Consider the following 23,982-nt stretch of genomic DNA (forward strand, 5'->3'; position numbering starts at 1 on the left):
AGGAAAGAAAAAGGAGAGAATAAAGGAAAATAGAGGGAAGAAAGGAAAGAATCAAAGAACAGATGTAAAAACATGAGGTTCTGATTTGACTCAATGATAGGGTAATCCAATAGGACTCATGATAGATTAAATAATTATTCTATGTTATTAAAAGTAGTCACTCAACCCCCTAAATCATACATATATTTTTATATTAGCAAAAATTAATACTTTTTAAGTTTCAGGAGAAAATCTTAAAAAATTTTTTTTTATTATCTTTATTTATTTGATAGAGGCATCCGGAAAGGAGAATACAGAGAGGGAAAGAGACAGAGAGACACCTGCAGCACTGCTTCACCACTCTCCAAAATTTCCCCCTGCAGGTAGGGGCCAGGGGCTTGAACCTGGGTCCTTGTGCATTGTAATCTGTGCTCAACCATGTGCACCACCACCTGGCCCCAGGAGAAAATCTTAATGTAAACTACATGTACATTTTCTGGCAGGTAAGAAGCATCCACAACCATGTACCAATCCCAAATTAAGTTGTCTATGATTTCCTTGCACATTATACCAACATAACTGAGAAAAGAGACGGTCTCTGGTATACAGAAAATATACTTTCCTATATTTTTACTATTTATTTACTTTTTTTTTTTTTAACCAGATCACTGCTCAGCCCTGGTTTATGTTGGTGCAGGGATTGAATCTGGAACTTTGGAGCCTCAGGCATGAGAGTCTTTTTGCTAAACCAGTATGCTATCTACCCCCACCCATACTTAATTTTTATTAGTGATTTACTTGTGGTATATAAGATTATAAGATTATATGACAGCATATAGTTCCATACTACACTTGCTACCAAAGCTCTGTGTCCCCATCCTCCCAAAGATAACCACCACAGGGGATCTGGCAGGGAAGTACCTCGTCTCCACTTGTAGGGGGGATACTTCATAAATAATCCCTTTATCTCTTTCCCTCTCCCCCTCTGGCCCTCTCCCTCTCCACCAACCCTTTACCCTCAATTTCTCTCTGTCTCTGTCAACAAAAACAAAGAGATTCTCATGCCTGAGAAAGGGAGTGGGGTAGGTGGCTGCGGGGTAATGATGGCTGCCAGCTGCAGTGGATTTATTGTACAGGCACTGCTAACCTGGGAGGCAATTAACAAATAAAACAGACAAGCAAAAAAAAAATCAATAAAAATTAACTACTGGGGGGCCAGGTGGTGGTGCACCTAGTTGAGTGCACATATTACAGTGCACAAGGACCCAGGTTTGAGCCCTAGGTCCCCACCTGCAGGGGGAAAGTTTTGTGAGTGGTGAAGCAGGTTTGCAGGTGTCTGTCTCTCTCCTCTGTATCTCCCCTCTTCCTCTCAGTTTCTGGCTGTCTCTATCCAATAAATAAATGAAGATATTAAAATTTTAAAAATTACTATAGTTCTCATAAACATCTTAGAGATGGTTGTTTAAGAAGTTACACTTTAGAGTTTAGGGGAGAAGAATAGTAACATTTACCAAGCCTCCCAAGAATCACTGTACCATTTACTTCAGAAGGGTTTACTTATTTTCACGACTACCCTTTCATTTAGGCTAGAAGTTATTCGGAGGTTATTGTTTATTTTACAAAATAGCAATTCTTTATTTTTTTCAGAAAAAGATGAACATTTTGAAGTTCTCCCTTGTAAAAAGAGGGGCAAATTGGAAGGAACAGAACAAGCTCCAAGCAGGTGGCAGCTGAGCAATCTGGACTTTTTTTTTTAATTAAAAAAATATAGCATTAATAATGAAATTTATGAAGTAATTCTTTGTTAAAAAAGGGAATACATAATTAAAGGACATCCAATAGTCTACTTCCAAGGAGAGGGACGGATTAAAATTTGTATTTTGGTCAAGATGAGTTCTTTGGAAGTTTTCTTCTGTGAAACCACAATAGCTAAGAAGGGGCAAGGCTGTTGGGTAATAAACATGTTTTAGATGCCTATTATTGACCCTTCAGGATATTTCTTAAAAATTTTTTTTAATTTAATCATAAAATTAAAAAAATCAACAAGACCATAGGATAAAAGGGGTACAATTCCACACAATTCCCACTACGCTCTAGGAGCATGGACCCAGGATCATTATGGGGTGCAGAAGGTGGAAGGTCTAACTTCTGTAATGGCTTCTCTGCTGAACATGGGCATTGGCAGGCCAATTCATAGTCCCAGCCTGTTTCTATCTTTCCCTAGTGGGGTAGGGCTCTGGAAAGGTGGGGTTCCAGGATACACTGGTGAGGTCATCTGTCCAGTGAAGTCAGGTTGGCATCATAGTAGCATCTGCTACTTGGTGGCTGAAAAAGAGTTAAGATACAAAGCAGAACAAATTGTTTAATAATCAGGAACCTGTGGTCTGGGAGATGGCACAGTGGATAAAGCATCGGACTCTTAAACATGAGGTCCTGAGTTCAATCCCCGGCAGCATATGTACCAGGGTGATGCCTGGTTCTTTCTCTCTCCTCCTATGCTTCTCATTAATAAATAAATAAAATCTTTGAAAAAATAATCAGGAACCTAAAGGCAGAAGTATAGCAGATGAGATTTGGGGGTCTTCATTTTGGAAAAAGCTAGTAGGTCTATTTTAGATACATTTCAGGGAGTCCATGACTTTACTAATTTTTGCCTAAGCCCAACAGCTAATATGCAGATAGGCCAAAGGCATTGTCTGGGGAGACGGTGTCTGAGCTGGAAATAGGACTAGAAAGCTGGATGAGGGAAGAGAGTAGTCTAAGATCTGGGAAAAGTGTATAAATATGGTTAACTGAAAAACCTCATCCATTTGATCTGGGACCCATATTCAGTGCAGGAGCCTGTGTAATCTCTGCATTCTTGTAGTTCTGAGCTTACATTCTGTGGTCATAGCTAGGAACATTCCAGGCTGTGCTAATTTCAGGGCCCATCTTCCTTGAGTGTTAAGAGTATTTTGGCCCAATCTCCCTTTGGAGAATGGGGTAGTCCCTACCATTGTTGATCCACATTGGGGGCAAGGTCCTGTAGGGACCCACAAAGGGGTCCATTATGTTGTTCTTGATGGAGATGATCAGTGATAGTGGAGAAGGGATCTGTTAGAGGTCTAGGCCCACCATCCCATCATGTCTGTGTGGGAATTCCAGGATTCCCTGACTAGGGCCCCGGGTGATGGGGTAGCCTGGTAGTAACCAAAAGAGCCATCATTAAAGTATGCCGGTCTCTTGCCCTTATCCAACTTTTGTAGTCCTTACTTTGACAAGGTTAGCTTTGGAATGATTGATGGAATTGAAATAAGTAGGTGGGGAGGGTATCTAGTTCTAAGTAGAAACTATTTGACTAGTACTTTATGGCATCTTTTTTAGGTCTTTCTACTTGCTTGCTGCACTTACTAGGTCACTGCAAACTATTGTGCACTTTTACTTTAAGGTGTATATTTTTCCCTAACTTAAGGGTACATGTGCACAGGTGCTCTGTCTCTTGGGTCCTGATTCATATCTAGGTGCTGTGGCCCTTCAGGGTATTTCTAGGGTGATGTTCTTGTTCATTTCAGAAGTGAATCAGATATGACGGAACTGTAGTATAGTTTTTGATGAGCCTGTCAACTAAATCAAATGCTGGAACTAAGGGCCTAAGGAACACAGTCAGCAAATAGAAACGAGAACTGCCTTCTTTCCATATTTTGGTATCATAAGAATTTACAGTGGTTTTGCAATCAATCTTGGGAGATAATTTTCTTGGTGTTCAGAACATGTTGGAAGATAAACTTTGGACGATGTCTTATTCTATGCCCTTTGTGATTAAATAACCAAAGATAATGTGTTAAAGTTTAGTGGAGATTTAAATTCTTAAGTTAACTGTAGAGCACTATGAAGACCATACAGTTTTTAAAATGTCATGTTCTTGTTGCCCCTAGAGTTTCTAGAAACTTTTTTAAGGGTTTTCTTTTCTTTTCTTTTCTTTCTTTCTTTTTTTTTTTTTTTTTTTTTACCAGAGCACTGCTCAGCTCTAGCTTATGGTGGTGCAGGGGATTGAACCTGGGACTTTGGAGCCTCAGGCATGACAGTCTCTCTGCATAGCCATTATGCTATCTACGGCTGCCCCTTCCCCCCCTTTTTAATCTTTATTTATTGGATACAGACAGTCAGAAATCAGGAGGGAAGGAAAAGATAGAGAAGGGGAGAGAGAGAGAGAGAGAGTGTTGCAGTCCTGCCTCACCGTTCCCAAAGCTTTCCCCTTTTAGGGGATCACAGGATCGAACCTGGGTGGGTTCTTGTGCATTGCAACTTGTGCGCTCAACCAGGTGCTCCACCACACAGCCCTGAATTTCTAGAAACTTAAAGTGTTGAGTGGAACCTTTCCATGGCATATTAATTTCCAATATTTCCAAATGGCTCAGAATTAAATAACTAAAAATAGGTACAATTCAACACCTCAACTTGAGAGACTGGGGCCAAGGAAGGAAGATCTCAACGTTTTGGCATACTCTGGGTTGTGTCTTGCCCATTGAATGTGGAGCCACTGAAAGCTGTGGGGGTCGTGAGGTAACTACCTTTTCACGAAGATAAACCTGGCAGTGTGTGCATATGGCCTGAGGCAGAGAAGAGACAGGCAGGAAAGTCTCTCCTGAGTGTCCTGCAATCCAGTCTGAGGCTCAGAACTGGGTTGGCAAGAAATGCTAAGAATGGAACAAGAAAATGGTAGTGTACGCGGTGGACACTGACCAGCCCCAGTAGGTTGGGGGTGAATCAGAAAGAGAACTGAAAGGAATGTCTTTTGTTCTCCAGAGGCCCCCGGATTTCTCGGTTCTCCGAACCGATGTTAAAGGATGAGCTTGGAAACTCAAGCCTCAAGCGGGTCTGAGCAGCAGCAGCAGCAGCAGCAGCAGCAGCAGCAGCAGCAGCAGCAGCAGCAGCAGCAGCAGCAGCAGCAGCAGCAGCAGCAGGAGCAGGAGCAGGAGCAGCAGCAGCAGCAGCAGCAGCAGCAGCAGCAGCAGCAGCAGCAGCAGCAGCAGCAGCAGCAGCAGCAACAGCTCAGGAGGCAGGACCAGTCAGGCGCGTCCTCCAGTCCTCCTTCTCTCTCCGCCTCCACACGCAGGCAGCTCTCAGGGTTTCTAGATCTTCTCCCGCAGCCCGTCGGCCCCCGCCCCTCACCCCTTGCAGGTCACCAGTTTTGCCCCCACTCCCATCCTCCAAGGCTGCCGGCACCGCCCTCAACGCCTCTCCTCCCCCTTCCTTAAGGGGCGCTGACTCGCCAGGATGCCACGTCTCACTGATGACATCATCAGGGCCGCTCGGCCTTAGCCAATCCGCTAGGGGGAGTCCGAGCGAAGTCCTAGCCAACGAGTCAGCGGGGAGGGGAGCAGGGAGGGGCGGAGGGGAGAGGTGAGAAAGTGGGGAATGGGGTGGGTGACAACTGCTCAAGTGCGCATGCTCCAGAAGCGCGTGGGTTGGCGGGAAGCTGAGTTCTGACCATCGGGCCGCACTGTGGGTTTCCTGCGCCCGTAACCGCGCTCGTGACTTTCTTTCCCGTCACGCTCTGCGGTGCGGCCGCCCTCTGGGCTGTGTAAAGGCCCCTCGGTCTAAGGCTTTCCTATTTCCTGGTTCGCCGGCGGCCATTTTGGGTGGAAGCGATATCTGAGTGGCGGCGGCTGCTGATTGTGTTCTAAGGGGACGGAGTGGGGGAAGACGTTTGCTTTCCCGGAACCACCTATCTCATTCCTCTCCTTCGATTACCCGTGGCGCCGGGAGTCAGGGCGGCGGCTGCAGCAGCAAGGGCGGCGGCGGTGGCGGCGGCGGCGGCAGCTGCAGTGACATGTCCAGCATGAATCCTGAATAGTGAGTGCACGGGAGCACCGCTCGGCGGGGTTGGTGGGCCGGCTGGGGGAGGCGTAAAGTGGGTGAGGGGCTCTGGGCCGGGGTCAGGGGTCTCGGTCGCAGTGAAGTGAGGGTGATGGGGCCGGAGAGGCTGGCGACCGGGAGTCGGGCCCCATTGTCTGACGGTGGTGGGGCGGCCCGAGGGGAGGGGTCGGGCCGAGGGGTGAGCCGCCCGCGGGGATCCGGCGCCCGTGAGGCCCGAGGGCCCGTGTCGCGTCGGCGCTGCGCGGCGCTCTGCTGAGGGGGCTTGGGGCGCTAGGGGGGTCCGTGGCGGGGCTGCGGGCCAGTGCGGCTTTCCTTGGAGGCAGTGACTTTGGAAGGAGGATTCATTTTTAAGGGGAGGGGGTGGGGTGGGAGCGTTGTCATAGCGGGCACGGCCAGACCCTCCGCCGCGCTGTGCGGGAGCTGTCAGAATCGCCCGAGTAGAAGCCAGCTCCACGCGGACGTCCCGAGCTGCTCGGCCCTCGCCTAGCCCACCGTCCCCGCCAGGCTGCAGAGAATATGGATGCTGTTCAGGTCTGAGTCGACGGTGGGAAAGCCATTTAAACATGCTGGTTCTGTTGAGTTATGTCCTTGGAGTTCTTTTAAGAACTTGCCAGGCCCATTGCTTTTTTCTAAAAACCTGGATATGTGAGAATTAAAAAAAAATTTTTTTAGATTTTATTCTAGAGGACACTGTACAATCATTTTGTCTTGTGTAGGTCAAGCCAAAAAAACCCAACCAGACAAACAAAAAAACTCGTATAGGAACGTCTTTAGAGTATTGGCAAATTAAAGGAAGACTTGACTGCTGTCAAGTCGAAAGAAACGAATGGGCCCATATGATAGATCTGTAGGTTTTGGATTACCAGCTTGAACCCTTGCAGATAGGGAATGAAGTTCCATGACGTGTCATGAAAAGTTAATGCGTTTCTTTTTCTTATTCATTCAAGAAGTCACCAGAGCAAATACGGCACACCTGGCACCTTGGCTGGGACTTGGTGTTCACTTTCTTTTGCAAGACTTCGCTGGGCCATTACAAAGTCCTCCTCCTGCTAATTTTGAGGTTTAAGCAGCAGTCCCGTTTAGTATCAGAAGGCTTTGGGGAGGGGAGAGTCTTTTTCCTTTTCTTCGAGAAGTCAGTATTTGTCTTAAAAGTTGGGTTTATTTGCTGCTTTGGTCAATTACTGCAAAATGCTTCCCCTAAAAGTTCCAGCCATCAGTCTAGCTGTCATGTGTGTGTCACATGGCTCTTACAAAATGCATTCTGACCTCAAGTTTTGTAATACTGTGGTTTGATGCAGAAATGTTCCCTTTGGTACAATACAGAAGTCATAGTATTCTATTAAAATTCTATGCACTTTAAGCAGTTGAGGATCATGGAGTAAGAGGGCCATCTCTGCTATGTTGGCAGTTTGTTATTTATCTAGAACACCGTTGATTTTGCATCGTTGGGCAGAGTTGAACTTGAATCTCTAGTAGTATTCCTGGCAACAAGAAAGTGCATGAACTCAATACTTTATAGAGGCTTGTAAACCATCTACTTAGGGATTCTTAGATTTACTGCATATATTTAGTTCTGTAAATAGATCTTGAAAAAATTTGAACAGAACCATGACAAATTAACTTAGAACTTATTTTTCTCTCTTAGATAGATTTTTTTTTTCAGATTTATTTATTGGATAGAGACAGCCAGAAATTGAGAGGAGGGGGGAGACAGAGAGGGAAAGAGACAGATACCTGCAGCACTGCTTCACCATTTGCAAACCTCTCTCCCTGTAAGTGGGGACAGGGGGCTTGAACTTGGATCCTTGGGCATTGTGTGCTCAACCAGGTGGGCCACCACCTGCCCCCTGACTTTATTTCTCCATTATAATAGGGTATCATTTCTGGAAAGGTGGGTAAGGCTCACTTGTAAGTAACTTGAAAAACTGTCAGAGTACTCTAGGCAGTGTACATCATTATGTCGTGATGCTTTAGCATTCTAGTAATGCTAAGATTTAGGAATACAGTCCTCATGGAATTTACAATGGATTATAGAATATATTGTATATATGCAGATAAAGCAAGTTCCAGACATAAAACATGGGGCAGCATGGAGGGTGAAGGGTTTTGGTGGATTTAGGTTTAGGAAGACTTTGTAGAAAGGAGACTTGAAAGTGAATTACTTGCAGTAGATTTGCAGAAGCAGTAAGGGATTAAGGAGAATTTTTCAAAGGGGAGAAAGGAGAAAGAATGATTACTAAATGACGGGTAGTGTGTCAGACCAGCCTTTCCTAGATTAATGTCCTCAGCAGAATCAAACACAGAAGTCATTTTTATATTTCTTCTGGTATCTAGGTATTTAGGAGAATCTTTGAAAAGATTTATTTTAGTGAAAGTTACTTGAAGGGAAAAATAATGGATAGTTTACTAAGGCAAGTCACAGGGGTTGTTATCAAGTAGATTTTAAATAGTCCTATTTAAACTTCTTTTGTCTTTTTTTTTAATTTTTTTTAACTAGAGCACTGCTAACTCTTTGTATTTATGGTGGTGAATGGGATTTGAGACTGTGGAGGCTCAGACATGAGAGTCTCTTTGCATAACTATTATGCTATCTACCCCTTCCCACTTTCGTCTTTAATGAAGTTTGTTACTATCATAAATGTAAATTAAGAAAAATTGGGAAACGAAAAATGAGAGAAACTTAGTGTTTACCACCTTCTAAATTTTAAAATCCTGTTTTTCTTATATTAAAGCTATTAGTGGGTGTCTTGTGATTCCATGATGTCTTAATAGCTGGCATTTATGGCCATTTCTTATATTTGAAATACTATTATACACACTTAATGTTAATATTAAAAACACTATTAATAAGTGTGTCTCAAATGCTACTTGTTTTGTCTTTAACTAGTAATTTATGTTACTCTATTAAGGGACTTTAAAAATCATGACAAAATAAACTGCTTCTCTAAAAAGGAACAAGATTTTAGGTTTATATTGGTTTAACTTAAACTGCCTATTGGTAGTTTTTTTTTTTTTAACTTTAGGATCTTTAAGTTGTAAGCTTTTTATTTATGGCTGTTTTGGGGGAGAAATGACGATCCTGGGTTATCTTAATGGTAGAAATTAAGGTTACTGATTTGACTCATTTAGATTTCAAGTACAAACAAAAGCAAAAGGCAAAAGTGGAATCTGAACTGTGAAAACACAGGTGGAAAAGATTAGAGCTTTCTTTTTCTGGAACTCTGATGAAAGATTTTGATTTTCTGACCAAGGTAGTGAGGTAGGTGATAATTATTTCAGCACACTAGTTAAGTACATAATATTCTCATCAGAGAGTGGTTAAGACAGTTGTGGTATATATTGATATATACAATGGAATACTATTCAACTGTAAGAAATGATAAACTTTCTCCTCTTTCCTATCTTTGATGGAACTTGAAGGATCATGTTAAGCAGGGTAAGTTGAAAGGAAAAGGATGAGTTTCTTACTTAGAGGTGGTACTTAAGGCATGAGAAGGGACACACATGGGGTGAAACTTGGACTGGGTAAGGTGTATTGCAGCAAGCAAAACTCTGAACTATGGAGAAATGGGGGTGAGGGCATGGGTCAGATACCCTGGACATGGTGGTGGGAGTGGCGTGCAGACAGACACCTATCATAGGGAGATAAGAGGATGTACTCGTGCTTTGAATAAATCTATTCAGGGTTTGCAAGTAAAAGTCATTTAATCAGTTCTGTTATATGACAGGACAATTTAGTAACTATCATTACAGATTTTATTAATTTTTAAAAACTATCTTTTTAAACTAGAAAAGCAGAAATGAGCTAAAACTTGTCTTTTTTTATCTTGATAACTTTTTGGTAATTTTTGTATCAGTTTGAAGATCTCAGAAGAATTTAAAGGTGAAAAATAACTAGTGTCTTCACTATTTTGAATATGGTTTTAAATTATTTATTCATTAATATGAAAGAGATGACTTAGCGCAAGCCAGAGTCTAGCACATAATGATGCTGGGAATCAAACTCATGTTTTCAAGTCCAAATCTCTAGCCATTGCACCACCTCCTCGGCCGCTAAAATATGATTTCTTAATGTCTATTTATTGATAGAATCACCATATAATTCTCTGGGTACTCTTAAGTTTCCAGCAGCTGTTTAGAATCCCCACAAAATACATCTTAATGGGTTTTATGTGAATGGATGTTCTTGGAGGATCATCTAAAAATAACTGAAATTTTGCATTAAAAAGTATTCTTTATTCTAATTAAATTAAAATGGGACATCTTGACAGTTTTTAAAAATCCATTTAAAGAAAGATTTTATTTTTTTATTTTGGATGCGATCATAATAATTTACTGATGTGCTAACATTTGTTAAATTCACATTCTAGTAGCAGTTCTTTGGCTGTGCATGTACATTTTTTCTCCTTGGCAGCTCTTGACTGTACATATGTTTTATTATTTACAGCTATGTCACTTAAGTTTTTAATTATTTTTGAAGTTAAAAATAGCTTCCTCTTGTGGTCCGGGAGGTGGCGCATTGGATAAGGCTTTGGACTCTCAAGCATGAGGTCCCAAGTTCAATCCCTGGCAGCACATGTACCAGAGTGATGTCTGGTTCTTTCTCTCTCTCCTATCATTTCTCATGAATAAATAAATAATTCTTTAAAAAAAAGCTTCCTCTTACTAATATTGTCTGCTCTTGTTTCTCTCTAATATATGAATATGCCTTAGCTTAAATAAAACACCTTTTAAGGTTTTAAAAAGATTTACTAAAAACTCAGTTTAAGTCTTCTAAGATGAAGAAAAATTGGAAATGATTGTAAGAAGCCAGTGCTTGCTTATCAGCTCTTTACTTTATTCTTTGAACTTCATTTTGGAGTTTTAGTAAGATTTAGGCAAAATGCCCACTTTTTTTTTCCCTTACAAGGAGAGGGGTGTGGTCAGATTATTCCAGTGTTTTTCTGTCGAAAGTGGGGCTGAAATTACTGCTTTAATGTCTGGGATAGAATTTAGGGAAGAAAACCGAGGTTATAGCTTTTCTTTGGAACCCAGTGAATGCTTCAGATTATAAAAGGGTAATGGTGAAATGATATTTGGGATGAAATAGTCATGAGCCAGAGAAGATGTTTGTTGGCTGACTTAAACATGTAAAGAAATAGTATTGAAGGAGAAGTAGTAAATAAAGTTTGGTACTTTTTTGTGTGCTTGACTCTGTTGGTCAGCACACCTTGATTGTGATAGCTCTTAATTTACTCTGTTACATACCTTTAATTTCTTTTTTAAATATTTTTTATTAGTGATTTAAAATTGACTTATAAAATTACATAACAGTGGTATACTTCCACACCTTTCCCACCACCAAATTTTTATTTTAATTTATTTATTAAATGGAAACACTGACAAGAACATAGGATATGAGGGGTACAATTCCCACCACCAGAGCTCCTTATTCCATTCCCTTCCCTGGTATCTTTCCTATTCTTTAACCCTCTGGGAGTATGGACCCAGGGTCATTAAGAGGTGCAAAAGATGGAAGGTCTGGCTTCTGTAATTGCTTCCTCACTGAATATGGGCATTGACAGGTTGATCTATATTCCCAGCCTGCCTCTCTCTTTCCCTAGTGGGGCAGGGCTCTGAGGAAGCAGAGCTCCAGGCACATTGGTGGGGCCATCTGTCCAGGGAAGTCTGTTTGGCATCATGTTAGCATCTGGAACCTGGTGGTTGAAAAAGAGTTAACATATAAAGTCATGCAAATTAATCATGAACCTAAAGGCTGGAATATTGCAGATGAAGATTTGGGGTTTCCATTTTGGAAATAGATAGTAGGCCTATTTTAGGTATATTCCAAGGGGCCCATGACTTCACTAGTTTTTGCCTGAGCTTGACATCTGATATGCAGGTGGACCTAGGTTATTGTCTGGGGAGATGATGTCATGGCTGGAAAAAGGTCTAGAAAGCTGGATCCAGGAAGAGAGTAGCTCCCAAATATGGGAAAAGTATATAATTTTTTTTTATATTTATTTATTCCCTTTTGTTGCCCTTGTTTTATTGTAGTTATTATTGTTATTGATGTAATTGTTGTTATTGATGTCATCATAGTTGGATAGGACAGAAAGAAATGGAGAGAGGAGGGGAAGGCAGAGGGGGAGAGAAAGACACCTGCAGACCTGCTTCATCTCTTGTGAAGTGACTCCCCTGCAGGTGGGGAGCCAGAGGCTCGAACTGGTCCTTGCACTTTGCGCCACGTGTGCTTAACCTGCTGCGCTACCACCGACTCCCCCACCACCAACATTCTGTGTCTCCATTCCCCCATTGGAAACTGCATTAGCTCTCCCAAGATCACAGAGATAGATTGACAATTATTTTTATGACTATCTGTTTATATTTACGTATATTTGCCCATTTTTTCCTATGGTCCTTCTTTTTCTTCCTTTCTATGTAACACCTGCTTCTGGGGAAGGAGGAATATGAACGAGTGGAGAGTACATTGGGGACCTGGTACATGATGGTGGGAAAGGACTTTATATTGGGGTGAAAGTTTTCAAATGAGAACTGTGCCCATGTGTAAATAGCTATACTGTAAACAATTTGCTCCCCATAAAATGATTTGAGAAAGGAAGAAGAATCTAGAAATCTACTTCTGAATGTCTACTCCCCCCTCTCCCCAAGGTCCTGATAGAATTGGAATTCAGAGCCTTCTGGCCATCTTCCACTAACATTTTTCCCTCTGGGAGTATGGACCAAAATTTTTTTGAATGATTTTATTTATTTATTTATGAGGAGTGATAGGTGGAGAGAAAGAACCAGATGTGTGTGCTGCTGTGGATTGAACTCAGGACCTCATACTTGAGAGCCCAATGCTTTATCCACTGCGCCACATCCTGGTGGCAAAATTCTTTATGGGGTACAGGAGGTGGAAGGTCTCTATAAGTGCTTCTCCGCTGGACATAGGCATTCATCCCTTTAATTTCTGATCCTGACAAGTAGTGTTATACATGCTTCATTTTTTTTTTTTTTTTTTTTTGCTCAGGAAGTGAGGGGCTATTCTTTGGAAACAGCTTTCTTTTGGTTGTAGCAGGGGCTTTAGTAGACTTTGATTTTTATTTTATCTGATAGAATAGAGAGAAATTGAGGGGGGAGATAAAGAAGGAGAGAAAGACAGAGACACCTGCAGCACTGCTTCAACATTCATGAAGTTTTTCCCCTGCAAGTGGGGACTGGGGGCTTGAATGTGGGTCCTTGTGCATGGTAATACATGCACTTAACCAGGTGCTCTACACTGGGCCCCACATAGACTTTTATTTCAGATAGAAAGTGACAGAGCTAGAGGGAGAGGGAAAAATACTACTGCACTGAAGCCGCTGTATTATGGGATCCAGACTCAGTCCCCAGCTGTGTGCATGGCAAAGTAGGCATACTGTGCCAGTGAGCTATCTTGCCCATCCATTTATTTTTTAAAATTTTTAATGCAGTGCTGGAGATAAAATTTATTCTTTTTCTTCTTTAATTTGATTTATTTGATGGGGACAGAGAGAAGCTAAGAGGGAAGGGCTGGATAGGGGGCGCGGGGGAGGGAATGAAAACACATGCCTTCATGCATGCATACGTGTACGCGCTGCGCCATCCGCAGAGCTCTGACTTCTTTTCTTGCCATCAAATGGTGCTAAGGATCAGTCCAGAGCCTTGTTTTAGGAAAGCAGTCCCTTTAACTCATAGCCACCTCTACATTCTTGGAAATAGAAATTTAAAACAATAGCTGCTATTTAATGAGCGCTTACTCTGTGTGTCAGTCACCTGACTTAGGGTCTTCACATTTTATGCAGTCTGCACCCCAAACTTGTGAGTTCTACAAGTGAACTATATAATTGAAGTTTTATAAGAATGATGACGAGTTTAACTTGTCTGAATGTATTTCCTTTCTATAATAGTTGTAGTTAAAGTGGAATTATTCTTTATCCTTTGTACTTTGCCTATAATTATTTTCAGTAATTTGACTTAGTCATTTATTCTTTTTAAAATCTTTTTTATTTATTTATTTATTTATTTATTTATTTTCCCTTTTGTTGCCCTTGTTTTTATTGTTTTTTTTTTTATTCCTTTTGTTGCCCTTGTTTTATTGTTGTTATTGATGTCGTCATTGTTAGATAGGACAGAGTAATGGAGAGAGGAAGGGAAGACAGAGGGGGAGAGATAGACACCTGCAGACCTGCTTCATTGCTTGTGAAGCGACTCCCCATGCAGGTGGGCAGCCAGGGGCCCGGACTGGGATACTTTAGCTGGTCCTTGTGCTTTGCAACACATGCGCTTAACCCATGGCACTACCGCCAGACTCCCTATTGTTGTTTTTGATATCGTCATTGTTAGATAGGACAGAGAGAAATGGAGAGAGGTAGGGAAGACGGGGGAGAGAAAGATAGACACCTGCAGACCTGCTTCACTGCCTGCGAAGTGACTCCCCTGCAGCGGGGAAGCTGGGGCCTCGAACCGGGATCCTTAAGCTGGTCCTTGTCCACGTGTGCTTAACCTGCTGCGCTACCGCCTGACTCCCCTTAGTCATTTATTCTTAACTATGGCTATATGCCCATAGGAACATTTGAAGAGCTGTGTGAGCCTGCTATCTCTGTGCATATAGATTTATAGTATTTAGTGTAAGTTACAAACCATTCATACTCTATGAGCCTATTGGTGAACCTCAAGTTAAAATTGCCTGGTTTAGGAAACTGAAAATAGAAGAGTGAATGTTCACCATTCTTCCAAACTGTGGAGACCACAGTTTGATAATATTCTACTAACCAGTTTTAAAATGTAAAATTATTTGGATACATCTTCATTTTGATTTTGATTTGATAAATTTTTTGTGTTCCCCCTTTCTCTTTTTAAATAGTTACCTTTTTTAAATGGTTCCTTGTTATTAATATAAATACAAGTGTTCCTCAAAGTTTTGGAACAGGCACATTAAAATCACAGAACATTCACTTTCATGTTAAGAACAATAGATCATTGTTGTATTTTTACTGCCTTAAAATTCATATGGATATAGTTAAGATAAATTCCTAGTCAGGTGTAATATAATCTTACTTAAATGGATTAGAATTTATGAATAGTTCAGTGGGTTTATAAAAGGATATTAGAAACAACATGATGAAATAAAGACAATAATTTTTTGCTCATATGTAGGTGCTGGGGTTTCACTGCTCCAGGTCCACTTTTTTTTTCTTTTTTTGCCTCCAGGGTTATCATTGGGGCACAAACTCATTGTTACTGGCAGCCATCCTCCTTCTTTCCTCTCTCTCCCTCTCCCCCTCTTTCTTTCTTTTCCTGATAGGACAGAGAAATTGAGAAGAAGGGGAGATAGGGAGAGAGAGACACCTGTAGACCTGCTTCACTGCTTGTGCAGCATCCCCGCTACTGCTCAAAGCCAGGTCTTTGCGCATAGTACTGTGTGTGTTAACTGGGCGCACCACTGCCCAGCACCCAACCCCCACCTGGTCCACTTTAAAGTTTTTATATATATATATTTTTGCTTGTCTCTTTTTTACCAGAGTACTGCTCAGCTCTAGCTTATGGTGGTGCAGGGAATTGAACCTGGGACTTTGGAGCCTCAGGCATGAGAGGAGAATCTCTGCATAACATGCTGTCTACCCCTGCCCAAGATTTTTTTTTTTCCACCAGGGTAATTACTGGGGCTTTATGCCTTCACAGTGTCACTATTCCCAACTGCCATTTTCCCAGTTTTCATACTATATATATATATATATATATATATAAAATTTATTATTGGATAGAGACAGAGAAATTAAGTGGGGATGGGGAGGAATAGAAGAAAGAAGAGACCTTCAGCCCTGTTTCACCACTCATAAAGCTTTTCCCCTGCAGATGGGGAGGACCAGGGACTTAAATGTGGGTCCTTGTATACTGTAATATTTGCACTTAACCAGGTGCACCACTGCCTGGCCCATCCTGTTTTCATTCTTTTTGATAGAGGATGAGAAATAGAAATGGGGGGGGGTACAGTACTGCTTTACCATTTGTAAAGCTTTTCTTCTGCAGGTGGGGAGAGGGACTTGCATCTGCGTGTACATTGTAATGAGTGTGTCACAACCTGGCTCCGAGGCCCACTTTTTCAGAGGGAGGCAGAGCCAGAGAGAGGGGAGACACCATAGCACCGAGGATTCCTCCAGTGCAGTGGGGGCAGGACTCAGATCTAGACTGCCTGCATGACAAAGCAAATGTACTATTCAGGTGAGCTGTTTTGCTGGTTGAGGTAATTATATGGTGTTTCATTTGTACGTTGGTGACTAGCATCCGTCCTTGTGAAGGGCAGTTGTGCTTATTACTAAAACTAATGAAATCTCAATTCCATAAGTTTTTTTTTTTTTTTAACCATGCTCTTTTGAGCTAACTTATTCTTGGCACATGTTCTATTTTAGCAGTGAATAACTTTTTTTGTATTTGGTCTGGCCTTGTGTTCATAGATAAATAACGATTCATTCTGATTGACTTTACTTATAGGATTTAGCATTTCTAACATTTTAATTACCTGGATGTAAAATATCATTGAGGGATGTGGTGTGATGAAAAGAACATAACATTTGTATTTGCCCTTTGCTTTATCCAAGTCATTGATGGCTTTTGAGCCATTTCTTTATGTGTAAAATGTCACGAGTGCCACTTCAGTTATGAGTCATCAGAGGAAACTATACAGTGCTATGTAGACATTATTTGATACCGATATTCTGGTCAGAGTAATCAGGATATAAATGGCAGTTGGTTTTAATTTTAAAATATTTGTTAATATTTAATCATATTCAACTCTGTCCTTTTCTACTAAAATGATTTTTAACAAAGTTTAAATATTATTTTTAGTTTTCCAGTGAGTATATCTGTGTACATATATACAACCCCCCCCCCCTTTTTTTTTGTCAGTTGTAGTACACACTAGGAGTTGAGGGATTAAAACTTTTTTTTTTTTAGGTTTTTTATTATCAGACATGGGATTCTGCTCCCAGGTACTTTTATTTATTTATAAATAAATAGTTAAATTTATTTATAAATAAACAGTTAAATTTATAAATAGCTATTTATAACTATAAATATATAAATTATTTATAAATATATAAATATTTATAATATAATTATAAATTTATAAATAAATAGTTAAGAAAATAGCTCAAGGGGCCGGGTGGTGGCGCACCTGCTTGAGCACACATATAACAGTGTGCAAGGACCTGGGTTCAAGTCCTGGTCCCTTTCTGCAGGGAGGAAGCTTTATGAGTAGTGAAGGAGTATTGCATGTATCTCTCCCTCTTTCTTTGTCTCTCTCCCCCATCTCTGTCCCTTTTCACTTGATTTCTTTTTCTCTATTTAATAAATAATAAATACAATATTAAAAATACTTTTTTTCCCCTCCAGGGTTATTGCTGGGGCTCAGTGCCTGCACTGGCAAACGCTAGAAGAAGTGCCTGCACTACAATTTCACTGTTCTTGGAGGCCATTTTTTCCATTTTGTTGTCTTTGTTTATCATCATTATTATTAATATTATTATTGCTGTCTTGTAGGATAGGACAGGAAGTAATTGAGAGAGGAGGGGAAGAGAAAGACACCTGCAGACTTGCTTCACCACTTGTGAAGCAACCCCCCTGCAGGTGGGGAGCTGGGGTCTTGAACTTGAAGCTAGCTTGTGCTTTGTGCCACGTGTGCTTAACCCATTGAGCTACTGCTCGACCCCTAAAAAATACTTTAAAAATATTTCTTAAAAGAAAATAGCTAACCCTCAGACAAACATAGCTAATTTAACAGTTTAGCACAAATTCTTGTGATGCTTTTAAAGAATCAGGTGATCCTATAATGCAACAGACACAGAAGAGGAGAATATGGTTTCTATTATTAATGGCAAGTTTAATTTTGATTTATCTGGAGAAGAAACCCCTACCAACTTTTTTTTTTTTCCTTCTGTTTAGTGTTATCATTGGGGATTGGTGTTTGCATCAGGAATCCACCACTCCTGGTGGCCATTTTTGTTTTCCTTTTTTTCCCTTCTTTTTTGGATAGAGACAAAGAGAAACTGAAAGGTAAGACAGAGATGGAGAAAGGAGGTGGTAGAGGCACCTGCAGCACTGATTCATCACTCATGAAGCATCCCCCCTGCAGGTGGGAACTGGGGGGGTCTCTATTTCCTGAGCTTTCCCTCTGGCCAGCTACTTGCTGAAACTCATAATTGGAGTGTGTTAAGAAGGGTTTGTGAATTAGCACTCTGTTGCTGGATGTAGAAGATATAAAAACATTTTTGAAGCATAAAAGGATAGAGAACAAAGTTAAGTTAAATACCAAACAAAAAGGGTTTGTGAGATACATTATGAATGGGCCTTTGACTTTCTCCTTCACATCTTATATTGGTTTGATGTTTAAGCTTCTCTAAGCTTGAAATTAGTTTTTGTTTCCTCCCTTCCTGACAAAAAGTGAGTGAAAGAGACCATAGCACCAAATCTCCCTTTAATGTGGTGGGGGACTGGTCTTGAACCTGGGTAGCAGGTTCATGTACATGGCAAAGCAGCATACTAAGTGAGTTAGTTCACCAGCCCCATTCTCAGTTTTTCTACCTGCATGACCTCTCTCAAATATTTATATTAGAAGTGATGGATGCTTTATCTGTGAATAAAGTAAGTGAAGCAAAGGCCTGCCTTTCTCTTTGGTGGATACATCCCACATGGTGGAGACTTTCAACTATTTCATTTGTTGGCTTTGGGAGTTGTGACTTTGCTATCAACATTTGTAACTATTACCTGGTTATTAAAAAAAAAGATCCTTTAGTTTTACTGGTAAACCCCTATGACTGTCACTCATCTTCTAAACAGAAATTGATAAACAGCTTCAAGGCTTTTTGTACATAGCTCTTGAAAATTTCCATCTACTTACCTCTTTTTTGGAGGAAGGAAAAATAATTAGCACTTAGTGTATTCCTATAATATGCAAGATACTGTTAGTTCTAGAGGCACTGTTTATTGTCTTGACTGGCTTAATTGGATGGTGGAGGATGCTAGTCTAATCTTTTACACAAATGGAGAAAGGTGATATGTGGGTTCCTAGCCTCAAGAACTTATAGCTAGCATATGATAGAGCTTGGAACCAAATGCTGATTTTTCTAGCTCTAAAATCTATGAAAGCTTAAAAAGGTAAGGAGATAGAAGATGTTTATGTTTCTCTATAGTGTGCTTTTTGGCAAATACATACTTAAAAATAAGATGAAAAGTTGATGTCAAACAGTGCAGTCTAAGGTTTTTTAAAATTATTTTTTATTAGTGATTTAATACTGATTAACAAAGTTATAAGTCACACCTATACCTATTACTACTTCCAAGTGTCTTTCTTTTTTTCCTCATCTCTCATAGTAGAAGAAACAATGCTTGGCTTCCTTTGGTGTTTTCCAGATTCACTTCTCTTTCAGTGATGGTATAAAAACAAGATTCCTATGGTCCGGGAGGTGGCGCAGTGGCTAAGGAACTGAACTTTCAAGTATGAGGTCCTGAGTTCAATCCCTGGTAGCACATGTACCAGAATGATGTCTGGCTCTTTCTCTCTCTCCTCCTATCTTTCTCATTAATAAAATAAATAAAATCTTTTTTTAAAAAAAACCTTTATAAAAAAAAAAAAAAAACAAGATTCCTGGTGACAAACACTTTGGGTCCTAGTGGAATCAGGGTTCAGAGCCTTCGGGTCTTCTTCCTTTATATTTTACCCCTCTGGGAGTATTTACTTTTATTTATTATTGGATAGAAACAGAGAAATTGAGACAGAGAGACACCTGCATCCTTGTTTCACCACTTGTGAAGCTTTCTCCCTGCAGGTAAGGACCAGGGGCTTGAACATGCGTCCTATTGCACTGTAATGTGTGTGTTTAAATTAACCAGGTGTGCCACCATCTGGCCCCGATCAGAATTCTTTATGGAGTGCAGATGGTGGAAATTCTGTCTTCTGTAATTGCTTCTCTGCTGAACGTGGTCATACCCCTAGACTGTTTCTGCCTTTCCCTAGTGGGATAGGGCTCTGTAAAGTTGAGGTTCCGGGACACATTAGTGAGGTCATCTGCCCAGGGAAGTCAGGATGGCATCACTTGGTGGCTGAGACTGCAGTGCTTCTTCGGATGTCTCAGCTGTAGTTTGATAAGGTTTGTTAAGTTTGATAGTAGTTTGTTATTTGGGGGGGGGGGGGAGTATGTGCCGTTTGCTATTACTCCATAGCCACACCTCCCAGAAATCCTCCAAGTTTTTATAATTCATTCCATACCCCCAAAGGTTGATAGAATAGTGTCTAATAGTGAATTAAAGTTTGTCCCTTGTGTCACATATGATCTAGTTTCACACTTTATATGCAGGATTACTCTTAGAGCTGTTTTCAAGTATGGCATTTATAAAACACTAAGATAGTTTCCTATCATTCAGGTTCTAAATGAGAAAAAAAAAGTTTCCACTGATTTTTTTTTAAATTTATTTATTCCCTTTTGTTGCCCTTGTTTTATTGTAGTAGTTATTCTTGTTGTTGGATAGGACAGAGAGAAATGGAGAGAAGAGGGGAAGACAGAGAGGGGGAGAGAAAGACAGACACCTGTAGTCCTGCTTCACCGCCTGTGAAAGCGACTCCCCTGCAGGTGGGGAGCCGGGGGCTTGAACCGGGATCCTTATGCCTGTCCTTGCGCTTTGTGCCACATGCTTAACCCACTGAGCTACCGCCCGACTCCCAAAACTGAACTTTTTTTAAATAACAGACTTCTCTTAAGGTTTACTTATTTTCTTAAATGTTATTTATTTTTAATTTTTTCCCCTTTTGTTGCCCTTGTTGTTTATTGTCATTATTGGTATTGCTGTCATTGTTGTTGGATAGGACAGAAATGGAGAGAGGAGGGGAAGACAGAGAGGGAGAGAGAAAGACAGACACCTGCAGACCTGCTTCACCTCCTGTGAAGCAACTCCTTTGCAGGTGGGGAGCAGGGGGCTCGAACCGGGATCCTTAGGCTGATCCTTGCACTTCTTGCCATGTGGGCTTAATCCGCTGCGCTACCACCCAGCTCCCAAGGTTTATGTATTTTAAAGCTGACATGAAATTTTTCAATTTTGAGGTGTTACATTTGATTAATAACTATACATTGTCATCTTCTTTTACTTTTTACATTTTAACTTTTCTTGGTATGTTTCCAATGGGTGGAAAAGTTGAAAGTTGTGTTATATCAGTCAGCTTTCTCAATTTTGACATGAAATTTTTCAATTTTGAGGTGTTACATTTGATTAATAACTATACATTGTCATCTTCTTTTACTTTTTACATTTTAACTTTTCTTGGTATGTTTCCAATGGGTGGAAAAGTTGAAAGTTGTGTTATATCAGTCAGCTTTCTCTTCTAAAATACTCACTAATATGTGGATATATCTGATAATCCAGGTTTTTTTTTTGATAATCTAGATTTTATCTCAGAAATAAATAGACGTTTATTCTCATTTAATCCAAAAAGTTGGCTCAACATACTTAAGACTACATTAGAAATGTGCCAGTGTTGTTACGGCTTGATGAGCCTCCCTACTTAGAAATCATTTGTGTTATGACAGGGTTACTGAACAAATTTTACAATGGATTTAAGTTGTTGAGTAAACTGATTAAAATTTCTTCCCTCAAATAATTTTTAAACTTTTAAAATATTTACTCCCTTTTTGTTGCCCTTGTTTTATTGCTGTAGTTATTGTTATTGATGTCATCGTTGTGTGATAGGACAGAGAGAAATGGAGAGAGAAGGGGAAGACAGAGATGGGGAGAGAAAGATAGACATCTGAGACTTGCTTCACTGCGTTTGAAGTGACTCCCTTTGCCAGGTGGGGAACTGGGAGCTCGAACTGGGATCCTTCCACTGGTCCTTGCTCTTTGCGCCACTTGCACTTAACCCGCTACGCTACTGCCCGACTCCCCCCTCAAATAATTTAACATTCTCTCTCCCTCTCTCTCCGTCTCTCTCTTCTGGTAATAAAAGATCAGGTTTAACCTAGACTTGTATAGAGAAGAATAGATGAATTGTGAGCCTGCAATTTAGAAATGTCCCTTTTTTTTAAATGTCCCTTTTTTTTAAGTGTGTGTAAATTGTTTTTAAACAAATAGATAAGCATCACTCTGGCATATACAGTGCCAGGGGCTTATTTATAAGTCCTACCCTCTGCTGCTGTACCAGAACAACGTGTGTGTGTTAAACAGATTTTAATTAAAAATTTTATTTAGGTAAAATATTTTCTATTTCATAAAGTTGCCGAATTATATATATAAAGTACCAAAATTAGAAGATGAGGGCTGATGAGATAGCACAATAGTTATGTGAAAAGACCTTCATGCTTGAGCCTCTAGAGGTCCCAAGTTCAATCCCTGGGAGTTGGTGCAGTTGACATTGTTGGACTCTCAAGCATGAGGTCCTGAATTTGACTCCCAGCATCACATGTGCCAGAGTGTTGTTCTAGTTGTCTTCCTCTCGATCATTTTCCTCACTCACTCTCATAGATAACTCTTAAAGAAAAAAGAAGAAAAAATAATAATCTAGCATGTTTACTTTTGGGCACTGAGAGAACATTACAGGTTGGTGCCTGTGACCTTTTCTCATATGCTGTGTCTTAACCCATTTCCTCTAGTATTTTGCCCAAAATGTTAATCAAGATGGCCTAGAAATAGAAAATTTAAATGTCTTCTGATCTCTTGGCACATTTTTTTTTTTTTGCAAAAGGCACAATTCTAGATTTTGTATAGACAGATGAATAAACCAGTTTACCGTCACACTTAAAAGATTGGTATGTCAAACATAAAAAGTGGGGACAAACAGATTCTAGATTTCTGATCTCATGTTTCCTAGCTTTAGTGTTGCAGATTCTCATTATTGGATAAAGGCACAAATCAAGAGTGAAGGGGGGAGATAGAAACAGAGACACCTGCAGCACTGCTTCACTGTTCTCTATCAAAATTTTGGTGTTTTTTTTTTTTTAATAGTTACAGAAAAATCTTGGTCTGACATCTCTGATCTCTTCAACATTTAGTATATTTTATTTTAGATAATTGAAAGTGTCCCAATGTAAGTAAAGCATTGAATATTGATTGAATTCTTCAGAGATGTTTTCAGTGGGGGGGGTGAGTTTTGAGGTTTTGACTTTTTGTCTTGTCTTCTTTAGCAGTGATTATCTTATTGCAGAGAATAGTACTTAATTCTTCATATTACTTATAATGACTGATAATCATAAATAATCTGAAAACTCATATTTTTAAAGTATATTTAGTAAAACTAAAGAATGTGATAATTGAAAAAGGCAATTTTAAAATTAATTATGAATTTCTTGAAAACACAATAGGGAGTTGTTCTTGATTTTTCTTTTTCCTGTCTTAATGATTTTCTAAAATAGAGATGTTAACCAGTAAGATAATGAACTATACTTCCTCAGGCACATCCACGAATATTTTATCTTTTATTGTGATAGTGTCCACTATACCTGATTAGGGGGTATGAGTATTGCTTATTTGGCTGCCTAGCACTATGCACAGGGAGATAGGTAAATTCAGGCCATCTGTAGTGTTGGAATTTCTCTTTAAACAAATTAGTACAATAGTACTACTGGTGTGGTTCTTTTTGCTAATTGAAGTGGAGATTACTTACATGCTTTGCTGTTGAGCTCTCTCTCCCAGACTCCCCCTTTTCTTCCCCTTGTCATTGGGGATTCACTTTGTGGATCACTCTCTTTGTTCAGAGACATAGGGAGAGAGGGAAAGACACCACAGCACTGAAACTCCCCAGTGTTGTGGGGTCTAGAATCAAGTCTGGGTGGTATGCATGGTAAAGGAGGAACACTCCAGGTGAGCTCTCTTCCTCGCTCTCCAGCTTCATTATTTCATTTTTTAAATGCATAAGCTAGAAAGAGACCAGAGATAGGACACAAAACCCTGCTCCACTATGCCTAGAGTGTTACTTGTTTTTTGTTTTCATTGCTCTTTGTGGTGGTGCCAGGGATAGAACCCAGGGCCCCAGGCATGCAAGGTTATACAACTGAACCACTTCTCCTTCCTCAAATATAGGTTCATAACATGTACACAGTGGTCCACAACATTTTAAAGGATTTATTTGGCTTGAGGAAGATTACCAGTAGCACTAAAGTT

At 40.3% G+C, this 23,982-nt stretch overlaps 1 protein-coding gene across 1 annotated transcript in view; it reads left to right on the forward strand.

The window, feature by feature from the left end:
• Nucleotides 1-5,460: 5,460 nt before the first annotated feature.
• The window catches only part of RAB1A (RAB1A, member RAS oncogene family), a 31,560-nt gene continuing 13,038 nt past the window's right edge, over nt 5,461-23,982 (forward strand). The window contains exon 1 of the mRNA XM_007539607.3: nt 5,461-5,814. Within this exon, the coding sequence (XP_007539669.1) occupies nt 5,792-5,814 (23 nt within the window). The 5' untranslated portion in view covers nt 5,461-5,791. The remainder of the gene's footprint in view (nt 5,815-23,982) is intronic.

The sequence above is a fragment of the Erinaceus europaeus genome, chromosome 3, assembly GCF_950295315.1.
Source record: "Erinaceus europaeus chromosome 3, mEriEur2.1, whole genome shotgun sequence".
NCBI classification, from domain to species: domain Eukaryota; kingdom Metazoa; phylum Chordata; class Mammalia; order Eulipotyphla; family Erinaceidae; genus Erinaceus; species Erinaceus europaeus.